Source organism: Oncorhynchus gorbuscha, linkage group LG09 (genome assembly GCF_021184085.1).
Source record: "Oncorhynchus gorbuscha isolate QuinsamMale2020 ecotype Even-year linkage group LG09, OgorEven_v1.0, whole genome shotgun sequence".
Lineage (NCBI taxonomy): Eukaryota > Metazoa > Chordata > Actinopteri > Salmoniformes > Salmonidae > Oncorhynchus > Oncorhynchus gorbuscha.
The window spans coordinates 75,359,852-75,379,790 of record NC_060181.1 but is presented as its reverse complement, the minus strand read 5'-3'; the positions used below and the strand labels follow the sequence as shown (position 1 = coordinate 75,379,790).

General features: G+C 44.5%; 2 protein-coding genes across 3 annotated transcripts in view; one reads left to right on the top strand and one right to left on the bottom strand.

The window, feature by feature from the left end:
* Positions 1–19,061, bottom strand: part of gtf2f2b (general transcription factor IIF, polypeptide 2b) — a 33,952-nt gene extending 14,891 nt beyond the window's left edge. The window contains exons 1-5 of one of the 2 annotated variants that reach the window (XM_046361112.1): positions 18,876–19,061; positions 17,730–17,839; positions 17,509–17,582; positions 17,226–17,244; positions 16,819–16,963 (exon numbers count right to left, since the gene is read on the bottom strand). In XM_046361112.1, the coding sequence (XP_046217068.1) occupies positions 16,819–16,963; positions 17,226–17,244; positions 17,509–17,582; positions 17,730–17,795 (304 nt within the window). In that variant the 5' untranslated portion in view covers positions 17,796–17,839; positions 18,876–19,061. Of the gene's footprint in view, positions 1–16,818; positions 16,964–17,225; positions 17,245–17,508; positions 17,583–17,729; positions 17,840–18,372; positions 18,413–18,875 lie in introns of those variants that run through there. The other variant, XM_046361111.1, reaches the window with a different exon arrangement.
* Positions 2,904–4,567, top strand: kctd4 (potassium channel tetramerization domain containing 4). The gene has a single exon (XM_046361113.1). It carries the CDS (start codon positions 3,046–3,048, stop codon positions 3,814–3,816), a length of 771 nt encoding a protein of 256 aa, XP_046217069.1. The 5' UTR covers positions 2,904–3,045; the 3' UTR covers positions 3,817–4,567.
* Positions 19,062–19,939: the final 878 nt, after the last annotated feature.

The window sequence follows — 19,939 nt, the reverse complement described above, 5'->3', positions numbered from 1 at the left end:
CATGCTTTATCTACTCATATGCTGGATGCAGAGTTCAACAGAGTTCAAGTGAAGGTCAAGCAAATCCTAGAGAAAGCAGACTGTATTGCAATCATCTCTGATGGGTGGTTGAATGTTTGTGGGCAGATAATAATTAACTACATCATCTCCACCCCTCAACCAGTATTCTACAAGAGCACAGACACAAGGGACAACAGACACACCGGTCTCTACATTGCAGATGAACTGAAGGCAGTCATCAATGACCTTGGACCACAGAAGGTATTTGCACTGGTGACAGACAATGCTGCGAACATGAAGGCTACTTGGTCTAAAGTGAAGGAGTCCTACCCTCAATCATCACACCCATTGGCTGTGCTGCTCATACACTGATTCTGCTCCTCAAGGACATCATGGCGCTGAAAACAATGGATACACTACAAGAGAGCCAAGGAAATGGTTAGGTATGTGAAGGGTCATCAAGTTATAGCAGCAATCTACCTCACCAAGCAAAGTGAAAAGAATAAGAGCACCACATTGAAGCTGCCCAGCAACACCCGTTGGGGTGGTGTTGTCATCATGTTTGACAGCCTCCTGGAGGGGAAGGAGTCTCTCAAGAAATGGCCATATCACAGTCTGCCGATATGGACAGCCCCATCAAGATGATCCTCCTGGATGATGCATACACGCTCCAGCGTACATGTTGAACCCCAAGTATGCTGGCAAGAGCATCCTGTTTGGTGCAGAGATCAACAAGGCCTATGGTGTCATCACTACCATGTCTCTCCACCTTGGCCTGGATGAGGACAAGGTTCTTAGCAGTCTGGCGATGTACACTTCCAAGCAAGGGCTTTGTGATGGAAATGCAATATGGCAGTCTTCCCAACATATCTTATCAGCCACCTGGTAGAAGGGACTTTGTGGATCTGAGGCTCTTTCCCCTGTTGCCTCAATCATCCTCCAAATCCCACCAACATCAGCCGCCTCAGAGCGTAACTGGTCCTTGTTTGGGAACACGCACACCAAAGCACACAACAGGCTGACCAATACAAGGGTTGAAAAAATGGTGGCCATCCGGGCAAATTCTAGGCTTTTTGAGTCTGACAATGAGCCATCCTCAACAAGGTTGTTAAGTGACAGTGAAGATGAGGCCTCAGAGTCTGATGTTCAAGAGGTGGACATTGAGGAGGTCCAGGGAGAAGACATGGAAGCCTGAGAGGAAAAAACCAAAGCTTTAGTTTCTAGACTATCATTTTACAGATGTTTTATTTTTTTTATTTTACCTTTATTTGACCTTTACTAGGCAAGTCAGTTAAGAACAAATTCTTATTTTCAATGACTGTCTAGGAACAGTGGGTTAACTGCCTGTTCAGGGGCAGAACGACAGATTTGTACCTTGTCAGCTTGGGGATTCGAACTTGCAACCTTTCGGTTATGTTGAAAAAGTTTTTGGGAAATGCGATGAATCATTGGGGATCATTCAATATTTCCTTTATTTTGTTGTTCAGTGAAATCATCCCATGTGAAGAGTCAACTACTTTAATTAAAGTTCAATTCGTAACTAAATTGTTTCTCTAAATGTATTTATATTGGAAAGATTTAATAATTGGCAATTATGTCTACTTATGATAAGGTAAAAGGTTTAGGTTCGTCTCCATATGATATGGGAAATATATCAAATGCAAAAAACATTATTTAAATGGTATTAATATTATTTTGCATTATTTCCGTTAATTCCTATATATTCTCGTTAATTTCCACCTCTGAATATTTCCACCTCTGAATATTCCCCAAAATGTGCAACCCTGCCAATTATTGTGGCTGAAATAGGCAAATCCACATACTTTTGATATATATAGTGTACATTACTGATTAAGTCCCTTGCTCCATGCTCTGGAGGCTAACACAAGTCTATGACCATAATAACAAACAAGCATCGGTCTTCCTTATAGAGCAGTAACAGAGACTGTTGGCATAGTGACAGAGACATGACACTCTGTTCGGACCCAATTACCTTCCAGTCAACTGGATACAAGGAAGATGTGGACAAATCAAAGACCCTGCCTGCATTCACCAGTAATTGGGCTGTTCCCACAAAAACACATAGGGAGATCTTAACCAACTGTACGCAATCTTGGAGAGAGAAATCAGGCCATCTGCCCATCCCAATCTCTGCATCACACTGCCAGCGAATGTGCCCACCATGCTACCAGTAATGCCACCCTGAACAAAGCTGTAAACATAGTCTAACATATATCTGACTGCAGTAAGTCTCTATAACAGAGATACTGCCACCTCCTCTCAGTCTAGGGGTTGGGGAGAGAGGTTTGTTATCCAAGTTCCCATCCAGGACAACGTCGTGTGTGTGTGTGTGTGTGTGTGTGTGTGTGTGTGTGTGTGTGTGTGTGTGTGTGTGTGTGTGTTGGTAGGAGGTTGGTGTGTATCTGCAAGCGTATATAAAGCGTGTGTGTTCAGGGCCTCCTTTGCTCTCATGTGCAGAAGCACAGCTGAGGAACCTTTTCATCAGCGAGAGGAGAGGGCTAATTATGAAGACAGGGAGAGAGAGGAGTAGAGAGAGTTGGAAGAAAGAGAGAGGGGGGCTGGGTGAGAGGTGGGATAAGGGAAGATGGAGAGAAATAGAAAAAGAGAGGGGGATGAGAGGAAGGAGAGAGAGGGGAAAGAGAAAAGACAGGGAGATTTAGAGAGGATGAGAGAGGGGCAAGGAGTGCACCTGCCACTCGTTCTACTCTGTTGTTTTCTCTCTCTCTAAAGCACACACACTCTCTCCTCCCACCCTATGATGGAGGATGGCACTGGCCCCCTCTCTTCCTCCAACACAGAGAGAGAGAGCGAGAGAGTGAGGGAGGGATGTAAGAGGGAGGAGAGAGACAAATAGAGGCAGACTCATTCTGTTACCAGTGCGCTCTGCACTCCTCTCTATGCCAGTACCTCTGTGATGCTCCCATACGCTAACACACACACACACTTTGTTACTGCACGCTACACACTTATTCTGAGGACACACACACAGACAAAAAGAGTGTGCGGTTGTTGAGCGGGAGCGGCATGGAATGGAACCTCAGAAGGATGGACAGTGAACTGAGACAGATCAACCCAGACCTGCTGCAGCCCAGCAAGAGCATCAAGAAGCCCTCCTCAGGCACCATCACTCTCAACGTGGGGGGCTTTCTCTATGCTGCACACCGCACCACCCTCAGCCGCCACCAGGGGTCAGTGTTGGAGGAGCTGGCCAGCGGCAGGAAGCCTATCCAGCACACTGACTCCATGGGCAACCCCTTCATCGACCGCGACGGCCCTGTGTTCAGACACATTCTCAACTTCCTGCGGACCGGAGACCTGCAGCTGCCCGACGACTTCCGAGAGGTGGGCCTTCTGAGAGGAGAAGCAGAGTTCTACCGCCTCAGCGGATTGGTGGAGGCCATTTCAGAGTGGGAGGGGATGCGGGCGGCGCAACGGGAGCCCGCCTTCCTGGAGGTGACTGACGAGAGGTCGCAGGGCTTCAAGGTGTACTGCAGCGACCCCTCCTTCATCGACAAGATCAAAGGGCGCCTGGTTCAGATCTCAAAGAGCCGGCTGGACGGCTTCCCGGAGGAGTTTGAGGTGTCGTCCAACGTGATCCAGTTCCGCCACTTCATCAAGTCGGACCCTGGCTCCAGGCTGGTGCTGAAACAGGACAGTACCTTCCTGTGTACACTGGAGTGTCTGAAGCTAGAGACGGTGATGCTGGCCCTGAAGGCTGGCTTCTCTCTAATCAGCTCTCTGGACAGCAGCAAGGGATCTGTGGTGGCCGCAGAGGCTCTGCACTTTGTCAAGTAAGAGAGGGTGGGGAGAGGCAGGGAAGAGGGAAAGCTGGGGGAGCAGGATCAGAAAGGGAATGAACAGGGAGGTGGATAGAGAGGGGACGACTGGGAGAGAGGGGGGCGGGTACAGTAGGTAGTGAGGGAAACAAGAGGGAGACGAAGGGATGAGGGAAGGAGAAAGGTGTCTGATTCCAGATTGACCTCAAGACCCTAGATTGAAACTGACGCAGGACAGTCATTTCTCTGCACTTTGTCTGGAGTCCAACCGAAGAGTCAAGAGAGAGAGAGCATCCACCCTCACTGCTGCAGGACAGAACACAACCTCTCAGAGGACCAGTGCCCTACTGAATTAAACATACATAAGCTGCTTTTTCCATCTAGGCTGCTTCCCCTTCAAACCAGCCTTAGTGCACCGTGAAGTATTACAGTGTGTGTTTTCGGTTGCTTTGTTTTGAGTGGAGTTGTGTGACCAAGCCTTTCTCTGGATTCTGAGGTGAGAGGTACAGTTGAACACTATACCTCTGACTGACTGTTGCTGATCATTGGACAAAAAAAACTATTGTTTAATTGCAGCAACTTGCCTGACTAGACCCAAAGGTTCAAATCTAGCATGATGCATGTGCAGTGAAGATTTTCAAATCAGACACCAACATTGTGATTGTAAGTGCTGTGAGTGAGTAAGTGCTGTGAGTGAGTATGTGACAATGTGTGTTCTTTTAGAAATGTGAATGTTTTGTTTCACACAAAATAAAAGTCATGAATATCGGCATGATTATATTATCTAATATTTTCCACAAGTCATGCTGGCATTTGTGTCTACTCTTTTATATACAGTACAAAGGGACTTGTATATCATATTTAATTGCATCAACATTATGACAGTTGATTAAGGCAGACAGAGCTGACCATAGCGCTTTAATAGAATAGACTGGGAACTAATGTATCAGACGTAGAACTGTAACAGAGTTAGCAACTTAGAAAGTCAGCTTAGTGTACTGGAACATGCATCCGTGCCCAACATCCCAGAGCAGTCACCTCAAACCAAACATGCAGTGTTTTGACGTACAGATTTAGGATCTTAATCACCGCTGCAGAACCTTCTTTCATTCAGGAAAAGTAAAACATGCAGTGTATTTGAGGCTTAAAAGCTTCTGAAGTTTATAATTTCCACTTTGAAATTTCAGACTTGATTTATCCTTAACAAAAAATGTATCAACTCGTACAAAAATGTAAATGATTTATAATCCATATAATAATTCACATTTCCTGTTTCTGAAGGATTATTTTCCTGCTGTAGCAAACTGGCTCAAATTAAGATCCTACATCTGTAATGTAATAACATACCTGAAAGGATCATAACCAAATCTGAATTCCTATATTAAATCTCTTTTCCCATTTCACTACATTTATCTTTTTTTTAACATTATTTTTTATTTAACCTTTATTTAACCGGGCAAGTCAGTTAAGAACAAATTCTTATTTACAATGACGGCCAAACCCGGCCAAACCTGGATGACGCTGGGCCAATTGTGCACCGCCCTATGGGACTCCCAATCACAGCCGGACATGATACAGCCTGGACTCGAACGAGGGACTGTAATGACGCCTGAGATGCAGTGCTTTAGACCGCTGCGCCACTCGGGAGCCCAATGTTATAAGCCAACATTTCATATAGGAAGTGATCACTGGTGAGTGAGGTTAGTGATTGACAGTTGTGCAGGTGTCTTCATCCCAGGGCCTCTAGAATTTATGCTCCCCAGACCATGGAGACTAGTGATATTTTAAGAAGTGGGTCCGGAAGGCAGTTCAATAAACACTGCTCTCTTCCCTCAAGGTGTACCTCTTTTTACATCCATATCTCAACCTTTTAAATGTGTAGTACTATCAATTATTTCACTATGCATTTAGGCCAATACTACATTCCACAACAAGACTAAACATATTGAATCACTAATTGTGTAGTTATTTCCCAAAACTCTGCTAAAGGGGTTGTTGTTGAGCAGTGGGTCAGTATGAAATGTTTGTACCGAGTACTGGTGGTAGAGTATGATACAGTGCACCTCTGACTAAGCAGACATGTTTCCTTTAGTTTGGACAGAGTCCCCTGCCTCCCAGTGCTAATTGTTTTACCTCCTTGTAATTCATCTCTGACAGAACCCTTCTGACACAAGGCAACAGATAGTGCGAGAACAGAATATTAGGAACTAAAATAACCAAACTCAGTCTATGCTTTATGTACAGTAGCTGTAGTAGTGTTGACCACATAATAAACCCACCTCGACTTAGCCTGCGTCTCAAACCCCCTGGAAACCATCTGTTGTAGCACACTCCTTCTTCAGACCTACAGCCCCCTACTCATGACACACACAGTGAACACTGTCTCTGTTTCATACTACTGAACACATCCCTTCTGATCCACCACAGCAGACTCAAGCTCCATGCACACACACACACACACACACACACACACACACACACTCTCTCCTGGCATTGGAGAAAACACGAGGCTCCCAAAGCCAGCAGTATGCCGAGGGGGACATCAAACCTAAGAGCTTTTTAATTGCAGGCCCATCCATATTTGATGAGGTACCACTGTGCCTATTAGCTGTTAGCTCAGATTGGTGAACATCTCAGCCACAGGTGGCAGAGAGAGTGAGAAAGAGATGGAGGAAGAGGGGTAGAGGAAGAAGCAGTGGGATCAGGGAGAAAGAGGGGTGGGGATTAATACAGAACAAGAGAACAACAGAGCGGAAAATACAGAAACAAAGAGAGCACACAGCTTATTAAAAAACAGAGGCAACCAATTAACTCATTAATATTCAGATTAATATTCACTGTTTGTCTCCACACTGACTTTCTTCCCTCTAATATACACTCACACAGCTTGTTCCTTATGGCATTAGGTGTCTCCATGTCTATGCGTAACTAAGGGAAACAACTAACATTCTTAACTATCCTTTTACCCCTGGAATGATTCTAATGGACGGATCAACTACAGCCAACCTAGACTGACAAGAGGCCAAGGCTAGAGGGGAAAGAGGGCTAGAGGGGAAAGAGGGCTAGAGGGGAAAGAGGGCTAGAGGGGAAAGAGAAAGAGAGAGGGTAGAGGGAGAAGAGGCAGAGAAAAGGATGAGAGGAGGAAGAGGCAGGGAGAAAGAGGGGGCAGAGAGAAGGGAGAGAGGCAGAAAGAGGGTAGAGGAGGAAGAGGCAGAGAGGGGGGTGAGGGGGAAGAGCCCGAGAGAGGGAGGCATAGAGAAAGAGAGAGAGGAGAGAAAGGGAGAGAGAAAAAGGCAAGGGGAGAGAGGAGCCATATGAATGGCAGAGAAAGAAAGGCAGATGAAGAGAAAGGCAGAGAAAAAGACGAACACAGCCGAATCAATCACTTTGTTAAGGAGCTGAGCCACATGCTGCGGTCTCTCTCAAATAAATCACCAGCCTTCAGTAAGCACTAAATAACCTAGAAACCTCGATATTCGAAAGAATCTGTACATTCTAAAGAATATTTTTATGTTCTACACAGGCCCAATATATACACACACTTGTACATTATCTATGTAGTACATACACTCCCCTCCACATGTATTTGGACAGTAAAGCTACATTTTAAAATGTGTCTCTACAAAGCATTTCATATTTTAGAAGTAACTGTTCATAATAGGTGACAGTACAGAATTTCCGTTTTTTATTTGAGGGTATGTTTATACATATCTGTTTTACCATTTAGAAATAAAGCACTATGTATCTAGTCCCCCAATTTGAAGAAGTAAGCTAATTGGACAAATTCCCTTAGTGTAGGAATATACGCTATGTACGGTGCATTCGGAAAGTACTCAGGCACATTTTTGCAAAATGTTGATTGATTTACCATTTTTTTCCCCCCTCTATCTACACACAGTACCTCATAATAACGCAAAATCAGGTTTTTAGAAATGTTACAAAATGTATTCAGACCCGTTACTCAGTACTTTGTTGCACCTTTGGCAGCGATAACATCTTAAGAGTCTGCTTGGGTATAACACTACAAGCTTGGCACACCTGTATTTGTGGAGTTTCTCCCAGTCTTCTCTGTAGATCCTCTCAAGCCCTGTCAGGTTGAATTGGGAGCGTCGTTGCACAGCTATTTTCAGGTCTCTCCAGAGATGTTAGATCGGGTTCAAGTCAGGGCCACTCAAGGATATTCAGAGACTCGTCCCGATGCCACTCCTACATTGTCTTGGCTGTGTGCTTAGGGTCGTTGTCCTGTTGGAAGGTGAAGCTTCGCCACAGTCTGAGGTCCTGAGCACTCTGGAGCAGGTTTTCATCAAGGACCTCTCTGTACTGTGCTCCATTCATCTTTTCTCTCGATCCTGACTAATCTCCCAGTCCCTGCCGCTGAAAAACATCCCCACAGCATGATGATGCCACCACCATGCTTCACCGTAGGGATGGTGCCAGGTTTCCTCCAGACGTGACACTTGGCATTCAGGCCAAAGAGTTTAATCTTGGTTTCATCAGACCGGAGAATCTTGTTTTTCATGGTCTGTGTCCTTTAGGTGCCTAATGACAAACTCAAAGCAGGCGGTCATGTGCTGCAGAGATGCTTGTCCTGATGAAAGGTTCTCCCACCTCCACAGAGGAACTCTGAAGCTCTGTCAGAGTGACCATTGGGTTCTTGGTCACCTCCCTGACCTAGGCCCTTCTCCCCCGATTGCACAGTTTGGCCGGGCGGCCAGCTCTAGGAAGAGTCTTGGTGGTTCCAAACTTATTCCATTTAAGAATGATGGAGGCCATTGTGTTCTAGGGGACATTCCATGCTGCAGACATTTTTTGGTACCTTTCCCCAAATCTGTGCCTCGACACAATCCTGTCTCGGAGCTCTACGGACACCTCCTTCAACCTCATGGCTGAGTTTTTGCTCTGACATGTAGTCAAATGTGGGACCTTATATTGACAGGTGTGTGCCTTTCCAAATCCTGTCCAATAAATTGAAATAACCACAAGTGAACTCCAATCAAGTTGTAGAAACATCAAGAATGATCAATGAAAATAGGATGCACCTGAGCTCAATTTCAAGTATCATAGCAAAGGGTCTGAATACTTATATAAATAAGGTATTTTTTATTTGAAATACATTTTCTAAAATCTGTTTTCAGTTTGTCATTATTGGGTAGTGAGTGTAGATTGATGAGGATGTTTTTTAAAACAATTTAATCAACTTTAGAATCAGGCTGTAATGTAACAGCATGTGGAAAAAGAGGAAAAAAAACTCTGGACCACCTATAACTCCACACACAGAGTATACAAAGCTCTCCTCGCCCTCCATTTGGCAAATCTGACCATAATTCTATCCTACTGGTTCCTGGTTACACGCAAAAAATAAAGCAGGGGGCACCAGTGACTAGATCAATAAAAAAGTGGTCAGATGAAGCAGATGCAAAGCTACTGGACTGTTTTGCTAGCACAGACTGGAACATGTTCTGGGATTCCTCCGATGGCATTGAAGAGCACACCCCATCAGTCATTGGCTTCACCAATAACTGCATCGATGACGTTGTCCCCACAGTGACCGTACGAATGTACCCCAACCAGAAGCCATGGATTACAGGCAGCAGCGGCACTGAGCTAAAGCCTAGAGCTGCCGCTCTCAAGGAGTGGGACTCTCACCCGGAAGCTTTTAAGAAATCCTGCTATGCCTCCCCCGACAAACCATCAAACAGGCAAAGCGTCAATACAGGACTAAGATCTAATCGTACTACACCGGCTCCGACGCTCGTCGGATGTGGCAGGGCTTGCAAACCATTACAGACTACAAAAGGGAAGCACAGCCGAGAGCTTCCCAGTGACACGAGCCTGTCAAACAAGCCAAACTACTTCTATGCTCACTTCGAGGCAAATAACACAAACATGCATGAGAGCACCAGTTGTTCCAGGAAGACTGTGTGATCAAGCTCGCCGCAGCCGATGTGAGTAAGACCTTTAAACAGGTCAACATTCACAAGGCCGCAGGGCCAGACAGATTACAGGACGTATACTGTGAACATGCACTGACCAACTGGCAAGTGTCTTCACTGACATTTTCAACCTCTCCCTGCCCAAGTCTAATACCACCATAGTCTTTGTGCCCAAGAACATTAAGGTAACCTGCCGAAATGACTATCAACCCGTAGCACTCACATTTGTAGCCATGAAGTGCTTTGAAAGGCTGGTCATGGCTCACATCAACACCATTATCCCAGAAACCCTAGACCCACTCCAATTTGCATACCGCCCTAACAGATCCACAATCTCTATTGCACTCAGGACCGCCCTTTCCCACCTGGACAAAATGAACACCTATGTGAGAATGCTATTCATTGACTACAGCTCAGCGTTCGACACCATAGTGCCCTCAAAGCTCATCAATAAGCTAAGGACCCTGGGAGTAAAGACCGCCCTCCGCAACTGGATCCTGGATTACTGACGGGCCGCCCCCAGGTGGTAAGGGTAGGAAACAACACATCCGCCACGTTGAACCTCAACACAGAGGCCCCTCGGGGGTGCGTGCTCAGTCCATGCCTGTACTCCCTGTTCACTCATGACTGCATGGCCAGGCACAACTACAACACCATCATTACGTCTGTCGTTGACAGGCCTGATCAACGACAACCGACAACGACGAGACAGCCTATAGGAAGAAGGTCAGAGACCTGGCCGTGTCGTGCCAGGACAACAACCTCTCCCTCAACGTGATCAAGAAAAAAGAGATGATTGTGGACTACAGGAAAAAGAGGGCCGAGCATACCCCCATTCTCATCGACGACGCTGTAGTGGAGCAGGTTGAGAGCTTCAAGTTCCTTGGTGTCCACATCCCCAACAAATTACTATGGTCCAGGCACACCAAGACAGTCGTGAAGAGGGCATGACAAAGCCTATTCCCCTTCAGGAGACTTGGCATGGGTCCTCAGATCCTCAAAAGGTTCTACAGCTGCACCACTGAGAGCATCCTGACTGGTTGCATCACTGCCTGGTATGGAACTGAGCGGCCTCCGACCGCAAGACTGGGGCCAAGCTTCCTGCCATCCAGGACCTCTATACCATGTGGTGTCAGAGGAAGGCCCTAAAAATTGCCAAAGACTCCAGCCACCCTAGTCATAGACTGTTCTCTCTGCTACCGCACGGAAAGCGGTACCGGAGCGCCAAGTCTAGGTCCAATAGGCTTCTAAAGATCTAAATAAATGGCTACCCAGACTATTTGCATTGCCCTACCCCCCCCCCCCTTTACACCGCTGCTACTCTGTTATCATGAAGATATCCCTCTAGTGGTGTGGGGGCTGTGCTTTGGCAAAGTGGGTGGGGTTCTATCTTTCCTGTTTGGCCCTGTCCGGGGGTGTCCTCGGATGGGGCCACAGTGTCTCCTGACCCCTCCAGTCTCAGCCTCCAGTATTTATGCTGCAGTAGTTTGTGTCGGGGGGCTAGGGTCAGTTTGTTATATCTGGAGTACTTCTCCTGTCCTATTCGGTGTCCTGTGTGAATCTAAGTGTGAGTTCTCTAATTCTCTCCTTCTCTCTTTCTTTCTCTCTCTCGGAGGACCTGAGCCCTAGGACCATGCCCCAGGACTACCTGAAATGATGACTCCTTGCTGTCCCCAATCCACCTGGCCATGCTGCTGCTCCAGTTTCAACTGTTCTGCCTTATTATTATTTGACCATGCTGGTCATTTATGAACATTTGAACGTCTTGGCCATGTTCTGTTATAATCTCCACCCGGCACAGCCAGAAGAGGACTGGCCACCCCACATAGCCTGGTTCCTCTCTAGGTTTCTTCCTAGGTTTTGGCCTTTCTAGGGAGTTTTTCCTAGCCACCGTGCTTCTACACCTGCATTGCTTGCTGTTTGGGGTTTTAGGCTGGGTTTCTGTACAGCACTTTGAGATATCAGCTGATGTACGAAGGGCTATATAAATACATTTGATTTGATCGTCTATGCATAGTCACTTATCTCTACCTACATGTACAAATGACCTCCATTACTTTGACTAACTGGTAACCCCGCACATTGACTCTATACCGGTACCCCCCTGTATATAGTCTCGTTATTGTTATTTTACTGCTGCTCTTTAATTACTTGTTACTTTTATTTCTTAGTCGTATTTTCTTTTTAACTGCGTTGTTAGTTAGGGGCTCCTAAGTAAGCATTTCACTGTAAGGTCTACACCTGTTGTATTTGGTGCATGTGACAAATACAATTTGATTTGGTATACCATAGGTGGATGTACTGTACATGCTCTTTATATGACAGACTGACCAGGTGAATCTACGTGAAAGCTATGATCCCTTATTGATGTCAAATGTTAAATCCACTTCAAATCAGTGTAGATGAATGGACAGACAAGTTGAAGAAGGATTTCTGAGACATGGATTGCGTGTGTGATTTTCAGAGGGTGAATGGGTAAGACAAAAGATTTAAGTCCTCCCTTTGAACGGGGTATGGTAGGTAGTAGGTGCAAGGCGCACCGGTTTGAGTGTGTCAAGAACTGCAACGCTGCTGGGTTTTTCACTCGACAGTTTCCCGTTTGTATCAAGAATGGTCCACCACCTAAAAGACATCCAGCCAACTTGACACAACTATGGGAAGCATTGTAGTCAGCATGGTCCAGCATCCCTGTGGAATGCTTTTGATGCCTGAGGCTGTTCTAAGGGAAAAAGAGGATGCAATTCAAGATTAGGAAGTTGTTCCTAATGTTTTGTACACTCAGTGTATATCAACGCAGACAGCGCTAATTGCGTCCATTAATGATGTCATTCCTACAGAAGCCATGCGTGGAATGTCAGTAGTAGTTGGTTCATGTAATTTTATGTCTAAGTCTTTTATTTTTTCTGCTTTCAGCACAGCTCTGGCATGCAGCAGGTATTGATTAAGAGGTTGCTTAGCAACAGGCTACAGAAGCTGGCAGTGAATAGGCTCAGCTGCAAGTACTGTTAGAAAGCCATTCCCTCCCTCTTGCTCTCTTTCTCTCACCCCCCCAACCAACCAGCTCTTTTTTATCTTTCTCTCCCCCTCTCTCTCCCACTCCTACAGGTTGTGGTTCTCTCAGTAAGTTTTTAATTGCAACTGGTCAGGGGTGAAACTAATTCCATCTAATGTTCCAGTAGTTTCAGAAGCTACGGTAAACAGAGCAGCCAGGTCTGGTGAGCAGAGCATAGAGATTCTCCCTGTAGAGAGAGAGACAGATAATTTTTTAATAACACTCTGTACTCTGCTGACTGCGTGTCTACAGTAATAGCGAAGACCCCTTTGACTCTGTCTGTAGATAATCATACTGCATTACACACAGCAGAAAGAGCCCACCTGTTGTGGAGTGGATGAGTGATGCTGATATACAGTACACAAATCCAGGCTGTCTCCTGAGTGCATCTAATTGCTTTGAGCAAAATTCCCCGCTGTCATGTTCGTCGTCGGTTTGTCTGTCTTCGCTGCCTCCATCTCTCGTAGGATCAGATGCAGCTTGTAAGAAATGTAGCAGCCTGAATCCGAGGCAGTGAGCATGTTTGGGCCATCAGAGAGGTTACATTTTAGAGGCAGCCATCTTGGCACTATAGAAAAATCTTAAGCTAATTTCCTGCAATTATACACCTTTCTCCATGGAGCTGAGATTATATTTAGCAGTTTTAAAGCAAATGTCCTACAATTCTATACATTTTGCCATGTAGCTGAGGAAATGTGGCAGTTTTAAAGTTAGTTTCCTGCAATACTATGCATTTTTCCTTGGATAATGCTGCGTTCTTTTGCTCAAACAAAATTAACACTGCTAAATGTATTGTTTTGTGATTTTTCTATTCTCCCTGACAGTCGAGCTTTTCTTTAGGTGGAAATTCCCTGATAAAGTGATACCATTTCAAGCCTAAAGTTTCATGTTTTCATTTTGGACCGGATTCATCACCGTGCCTGTTGTGTACAGTAGCCTACAGTATTCTAGGAATAGGTCTTACCTAGCCCCATTCACCAAAAATTCTGCAGTCAACACAATTATATTAACTACAAAGATCAAAAAGTGCCTCATTCAATTCATCAAGCAAGGGCTGCTGCTGGAATAGAACAAATATGCAGTGTCTGATGGGCTGAGAAGCTGGGTGGATGTGCCAAGGCTGGTGTGAAAGCTACCAGCCCAGGTCCAGATGGACATCATCCTGCCAGAAGTGGCAGCAGCGTATTGTTCAGGCAGGAAAAGTCATTGTTTCTCAGAGAGACGGTCACCTTTTGCTCTGCTCTCTCACAAAGGAGGCAAGTGTTGCCAGGAATAATCAGCAGGAAATGTTCACACAGAGTCAGCTGACTGAATAACTGCCTGCCTACTGTTCCACTATGCCCTTGATGGAATGTACACAGACCCTTTAGCATATACAGGTGAATTAGAAAGCTAATTGTTAGAATTCAAAATCTGTCAATTCCCTCAATGAGAATTTGAAGGCGAGTTTTCTGGATTTGAAAATCTTAACTCAGAATGGCTCACTCCACATCACCATTTACAGGAAACGTACGGGCCACAATATCCTCAGGGTGGACAGTTTTCACTCCGCAACGCCGTATTTTTGACAGGAAGGAGGATTTTGATGAAAAAGCTGTGAAAATGTATTCTAGGTCTCAGCAACAGGGATACAAACCAAGAAAGCTAAACCAGTCTCTCACCAAAGCAAAATCTCTGGAAAGAGAAAGTCTTCTCAAAACACACCCACAGGCCTTAAAAACCCAAGCAAAATTTTTCTCTGCAGGTCTTCTCAAGCTCTGTCAGGTTGGATGGGGAGCATTGCTGCACAGTTATTTTCAGGTCTCTCCAGTGATGTTTGATCGGGTTCAAGTCCGGGCTCTAGCTGGGCCACTCAAGGATATTCAGAGACTTGTCCCGAAGCCACTCCTGCATTCTTTTGGCTGTGTGCTTAGGGTCGTTGTCCTGTTGGAAGTTGAACCTTCATCCCAGTCTGAGGTGCACTCTGGAGCAGGTTTTCATCATGCATCTCTCTGTACTTTGCCTCGATCCTGACTAATCTCCCAGTCCCTGAAAAACATCCCCACAGCATGATGCTTCCACCACCTTACATTACAATAGGGATGGTGCCAGGTTTCCTCCAGACATGACGCTTGGCATTCAGGCAAAATAGTTTCATCTTGGTTTCATCAGACCAGAGAATACTGTTTCTCATGGTCTGAGAGTCTTTGGGTGCCTTTTGGCAAAATGAAAGCGGGCTGTCATCTTCCTTTTATTGAGGAGTGGCTTGTGTCTGGCCACTCTACCATAAAGACATGATTGGTGGAGCGCTGCAGAGATGGTTGTCCTTCTGGAAGGTTCTCCCATTTCCACAGAGGAAATGTAGAGCTCTGCCAGAGGGACCATCGGGTTCTTGGTCGCCTCCCTGACCAAGGCCCCCCCCCCAATTGCTCAGTTTGGTCAGCTCTAGGAAGAGTCTTGGTGGTTCCAAACTTCTTCCATTTAGAATGATGGAGACTACTGTGTTCTTGTGGGCCTTCAATGCTGCAGAAATGTTTTGGTACTCTTCCCCAGATCTGTGACCTGACACAATCCTGTCTCAGAGCTCTACGGACAATTCCTTTGACCTCCTGGCTTGGTTTTGCTCAGACATGCACAGTCAACTGTGGGACCTTATATAGACAGGTGTGTGCCTTTCCAAATCATGTCCAATCAATTGAATTTACCACAGGTGGATGCCAATCAAGTTGTAGAAACATCTCAAGGATGATCAATGGAAACAGGATGCACTTGAGCTCAATTTATAATCTCATAGCAAAGGGTCTGAATACTTATGTAAATAAGGTATTTCCGTTTTTTATTTGCAAAAAAAATGTAAACAACCATTTTCGTTTTGTCATTATGGGGTATTCTGAGTAGATTGCTGAGGATTTGTATTTTATTTTTTAAATACATTTTAGAAGAGTGTAATGTAAGGGGTCTGAATACTTTCTGAACGCACTGTGAAAATGGTGTGTTTCTATGTTTCTCTGTGACATCACAAGGTAGGATTCAGTATATTAAAAAAAACATTTTCACTTTTGATGATGTCATTGGGTAGAACTTAACGTAATTTTTTATTCTTCGACAAAACGTAGAAATGCACCTTTTTACATAGTACCAGTCAAGGTTTGGTGTGAGTTGGTATATACACACCTGTTTTTCCACTATTCTTTGTCACCCTGATGAAGGCCGTTGTAGCCGCAACGCATTGGTGCACCACAAGCCTATGTCTCATGAGCGCAGCAGGTGGCCTAGCAATTAGAGAGGCGAGCCAGCAACCGAAAGGCTGCCAGTTCCAATCCCAGGTCTGACGGGAAATATCTGTTGGGAAGTAAGTTGGCAGGCGGAAGGGTTGCTGATATCAAGTCCTATATACCTGTTGCTGTGCCCTTGAGCAAACCCCACACAACAACAGCCCAATAATGGGAGCACAGTGTGGCAGCCCCCTGCACCTTTACAAAAACATGGATCTGTGTCTTTCAGGGGTTAAAAGTAGAAGTCAAATGTCAGTTTGACCAACAAAGTGATCTTAATCAATTTATCTTTGTTCTATATTATTTAATCCAATGATCAAAGAGAACCTCATGGATTAACTATAAACCAAAGATGCACACCTCTCCTGTGTCTCCACAGTAGGCTGTTTAAAATAAAGTTGGGTATATCTATTTGATGAGAATTGTTTTATATAACATTTTAAAGGGTTAAAACATGAATAAGTCAGTGCATTAGAGTAATCGTAATAACTCTGTCTACAATAGAGCAAGGCAAAAACAGGAGTATAAAATAGTTTGTCGACATTTCAGCTACAGCTTTTAAGACAAGTGAACTGCAATAGGCCAAACGAGAAGTCTTGATGATGAATCTCTCCATTGCTTGAGAATGACGACCCAAATCTAATCTGATTAATCTCAAGGAGTCATCTCTTGAATATTTATGATTCACCAACTCAAAAGGCACCATATACCGTCAACTCAAAATGAAACATATCTCCATGGTGTTTTACCAGTACTAGAGCAGAGTAGGGCAGTAGTCTTACCTGCAGAGGTTTCAGTGTACACAGCCAGGGTCTGCCCCCCCACACTATGCATGGTGAATGGGTGGTCCCGGGGAGCTCGTACAGACACGGACTTCTCTCCCAGGGCAGACAGGCTGGTTAGGTCCTCATTCAGGGTGAACGACACCTAAAGGAAACACCACAGACCTTTGGATCCGCTAACATCCCAGCATGGATGCAGGCTTTTGTTCAAACCAAGCAGTTAAACCTCTGATTCAACTAATCATAGTCTATGAATCTATAAACATGACTTCCAATAATGAAAATTATGTTCTAATAATACAGCTACTGTTTTCTTGAACGCTTCCAAAAGTTTGAGGTATTACTGAGGACAAGGAACAGTGTATGGGTTTACAGTGACACCTTGTGGCAACAAGTAACATACTTACATCTGCTTTTCCTTGTTTCCTATGAGGGGGGGAAATACATTTACTTTCAGTTAACTACAACATAGGCTACACTAATTGTCTCATTAGACAGCTGATTCCTGAAGAACCATGTTACTGAATTTCGGACCATTTATAGCTAGCATCACCAACTACAAAATTCAGCATGAAGTCCACTGCAAAAGTCAACATTTCTATGTCTGGTAGTGTTGAACCCCTCTGAAAAGCAGTCACATGTTTTCAGTAATGAACAGATGTTGAGTTGTAGTTAATGGTCAGTGTTTACTTTACAATCTTGAGCTTTCCAATTTCTCCTTTTCCCGATGCTTTGGCCCACTGCTGGGCCAAGTACTTGGGAACCTGATTAGGTCAAACAAAAGTTAAAAAGAGACCGGAGGTTTTAATTTAGCTAGCCAAACGCTAGGCTATTCCTCAACAAAACCGTCAGGTGTGACCAATATGTGTATGGATATGACTTACCGTTTAATTAGATTTTAGGCAACATACCTTTACTAGCCATACACCGGTGTTTTGCTTAGCTCCGGTTAAATCAACCTCTGTTTTCTCAGACATAGCGGCAGAACCTTTGATGAGGATCTTCAGGACACGTGAAGTTGCTAACAGTGGAGTCACAGACAGGTTACAGGAAATACAACGCACGAGAAACCTCACTTCGATCAATGAAGAGCAACTACAGCGGTGATGGATAATACACTCTGAATAACATTGTGCAAGTGTGAAATTATTTTATGGTGAATTTGGTCAATTTGATTTATTAGCCTATTGGTAAGGTTGTAACTATACGTGGACCAGAATATTTGATCCCACTGGAATTTACAAATGTTTTATAAAAATATAGTATAAATCAGAGGTGGCACCAAGTCACTATTATTCGAGTCACACGCAAATTTCAAGTGACAAGGTCTCAAGTCGAGTCCCAAGTAGAACGGGTCAAAACTCAAGTCAAGTCGTGCATTCTAAGAGCCCAGTCACAAGTTTAAGTCAGGTCTCAAGTCAAGTAAAAAAAAAAATCTATACATGCAACAACTTGTTCAACTACAAATCATTGTCGTCTATTTACTGAGGCTACCCTTTTCATTATTTTGTCTACAACACATTTTGATTTGCCTATGTTATGTAAAATAGGAACCTTGTGGCAGTTGTAAGGGCATGAAATCAGCAGAAGACAAGGCAGGTTGCTCAGTGTATATTTATTTACAGGTCTTGGTGATCCAATGGTGAACGCGGGTTATATTTAATTAAGCAATAAGGCCCGACGAGGGGGTGTGCTATATGGCCAAAATACAAGGTCTGTTCTTAATTAGGGGAACCATACATAATTGGGGCGGCAGGGTGGTTAGCCTAGTGGTTAGAGCGTTGGACTAGTAACCGGAAGGTTGCATGTTCAAATCCCCGAGCTGACAAGGTACAAATCTGTCGTTCTGCCCCTGAACAGGCAGTTAACCCACTGTTCCTAGGCCGTCATCGAAAATAAGAATTTGTTCTTAACTGACTTGCCTAGTTAAATAAAGGTTAAATTAAATTAAGACGCAACGTGGAGTGCCTGGACACAGCCCTTAGCCATGGTATATTGGCCATGTTGCTATTACAAACGAGTTGCCAATGTAATTAGAGCAGTAAAAATGGTCATACCTGTGGTATACGGTCTGATATATATGTCAGCCAATCAACATTCAGGGCTCGAACCACCCACTTTACAATACAAAATATACACGTAGATTTACCAAATATACAGAGCCAATAGACCCAAATAAATAGCCTCCGTATCAGGCTTAACCTGATCTATCTAAGTAGAGAGCAAGACTGTAACCTCCCATTGAAAAACCAAATCGAATGAGGCAAACAGGTAAAATAAGCTCGTGGCCCCCAGGACCATACAATTACCCAATTGGCAATTACAACCAATAACCTGGTACTACAATGTAAAAGGCAATTTCCACATCCCATTAAGTCTTATTCAGACTTAATGATTATTCATGATATTTCAACACCATGCATACATGGAACAATAATTTTCTCTTATCCAACGTTCTGACTCCAAAGCGTGGAGCGCAGGCCACGTAGCCTATTTCGCTGTGCCCTGGGGCGCGCGCGCCCATATTACGCACAACCAGAATGACAGACATAGGACAAATGCCACGTTCAAAACAACTGGAAACTCGGATCTGGGAATTCAGACATTTTCGACTTCCGAATTCAGTGCGCTCAAAACAACTGGAAACTCTGGGAAAAAACAAGCTCCGACTGGGAAAATCATTTGGAACGGTCATCCAACTCGGGAACTTGGGCCTCTTTCTAGAGCTCCGAATTTCCGATCTGAAGATCACTGACGTCATGATTTGATTTCGTATTTTTCCGAGTTCCCAGTTGTTTTGAACGTAGCAACGGAACTCCGACATAACCTGTGAAATATGAACAAAGCAGTGGCGGTGTTGCCATTTAAGATGTGGGAGGATGATCATGAGCATGGTGTTATTTCTATTACAGTATACTGGATGACTGTCATTCATATTCCATTCACCCAGGTTAACATAACATCGATAGGTACTACATGATAATCAAATTTTCCCTATGCCCACATCATGAGGTTGCTAGCTACAACTTAGCCTATGAATGGAAGTTTACAACGTAGGTTGATAGAAATTTGAGTAATCAAGATGACAGACATTGACACATTCAATACCGCCTTGCACACT

Coding starts and splice junctions, on each gene's coding strand:
- kctd4 (XM_046361113.1), top strand. CDS start 3,046: ATGGAATGGAACCTCAGAAGGATGGACAGTGAACTGAGACAGATCAAC.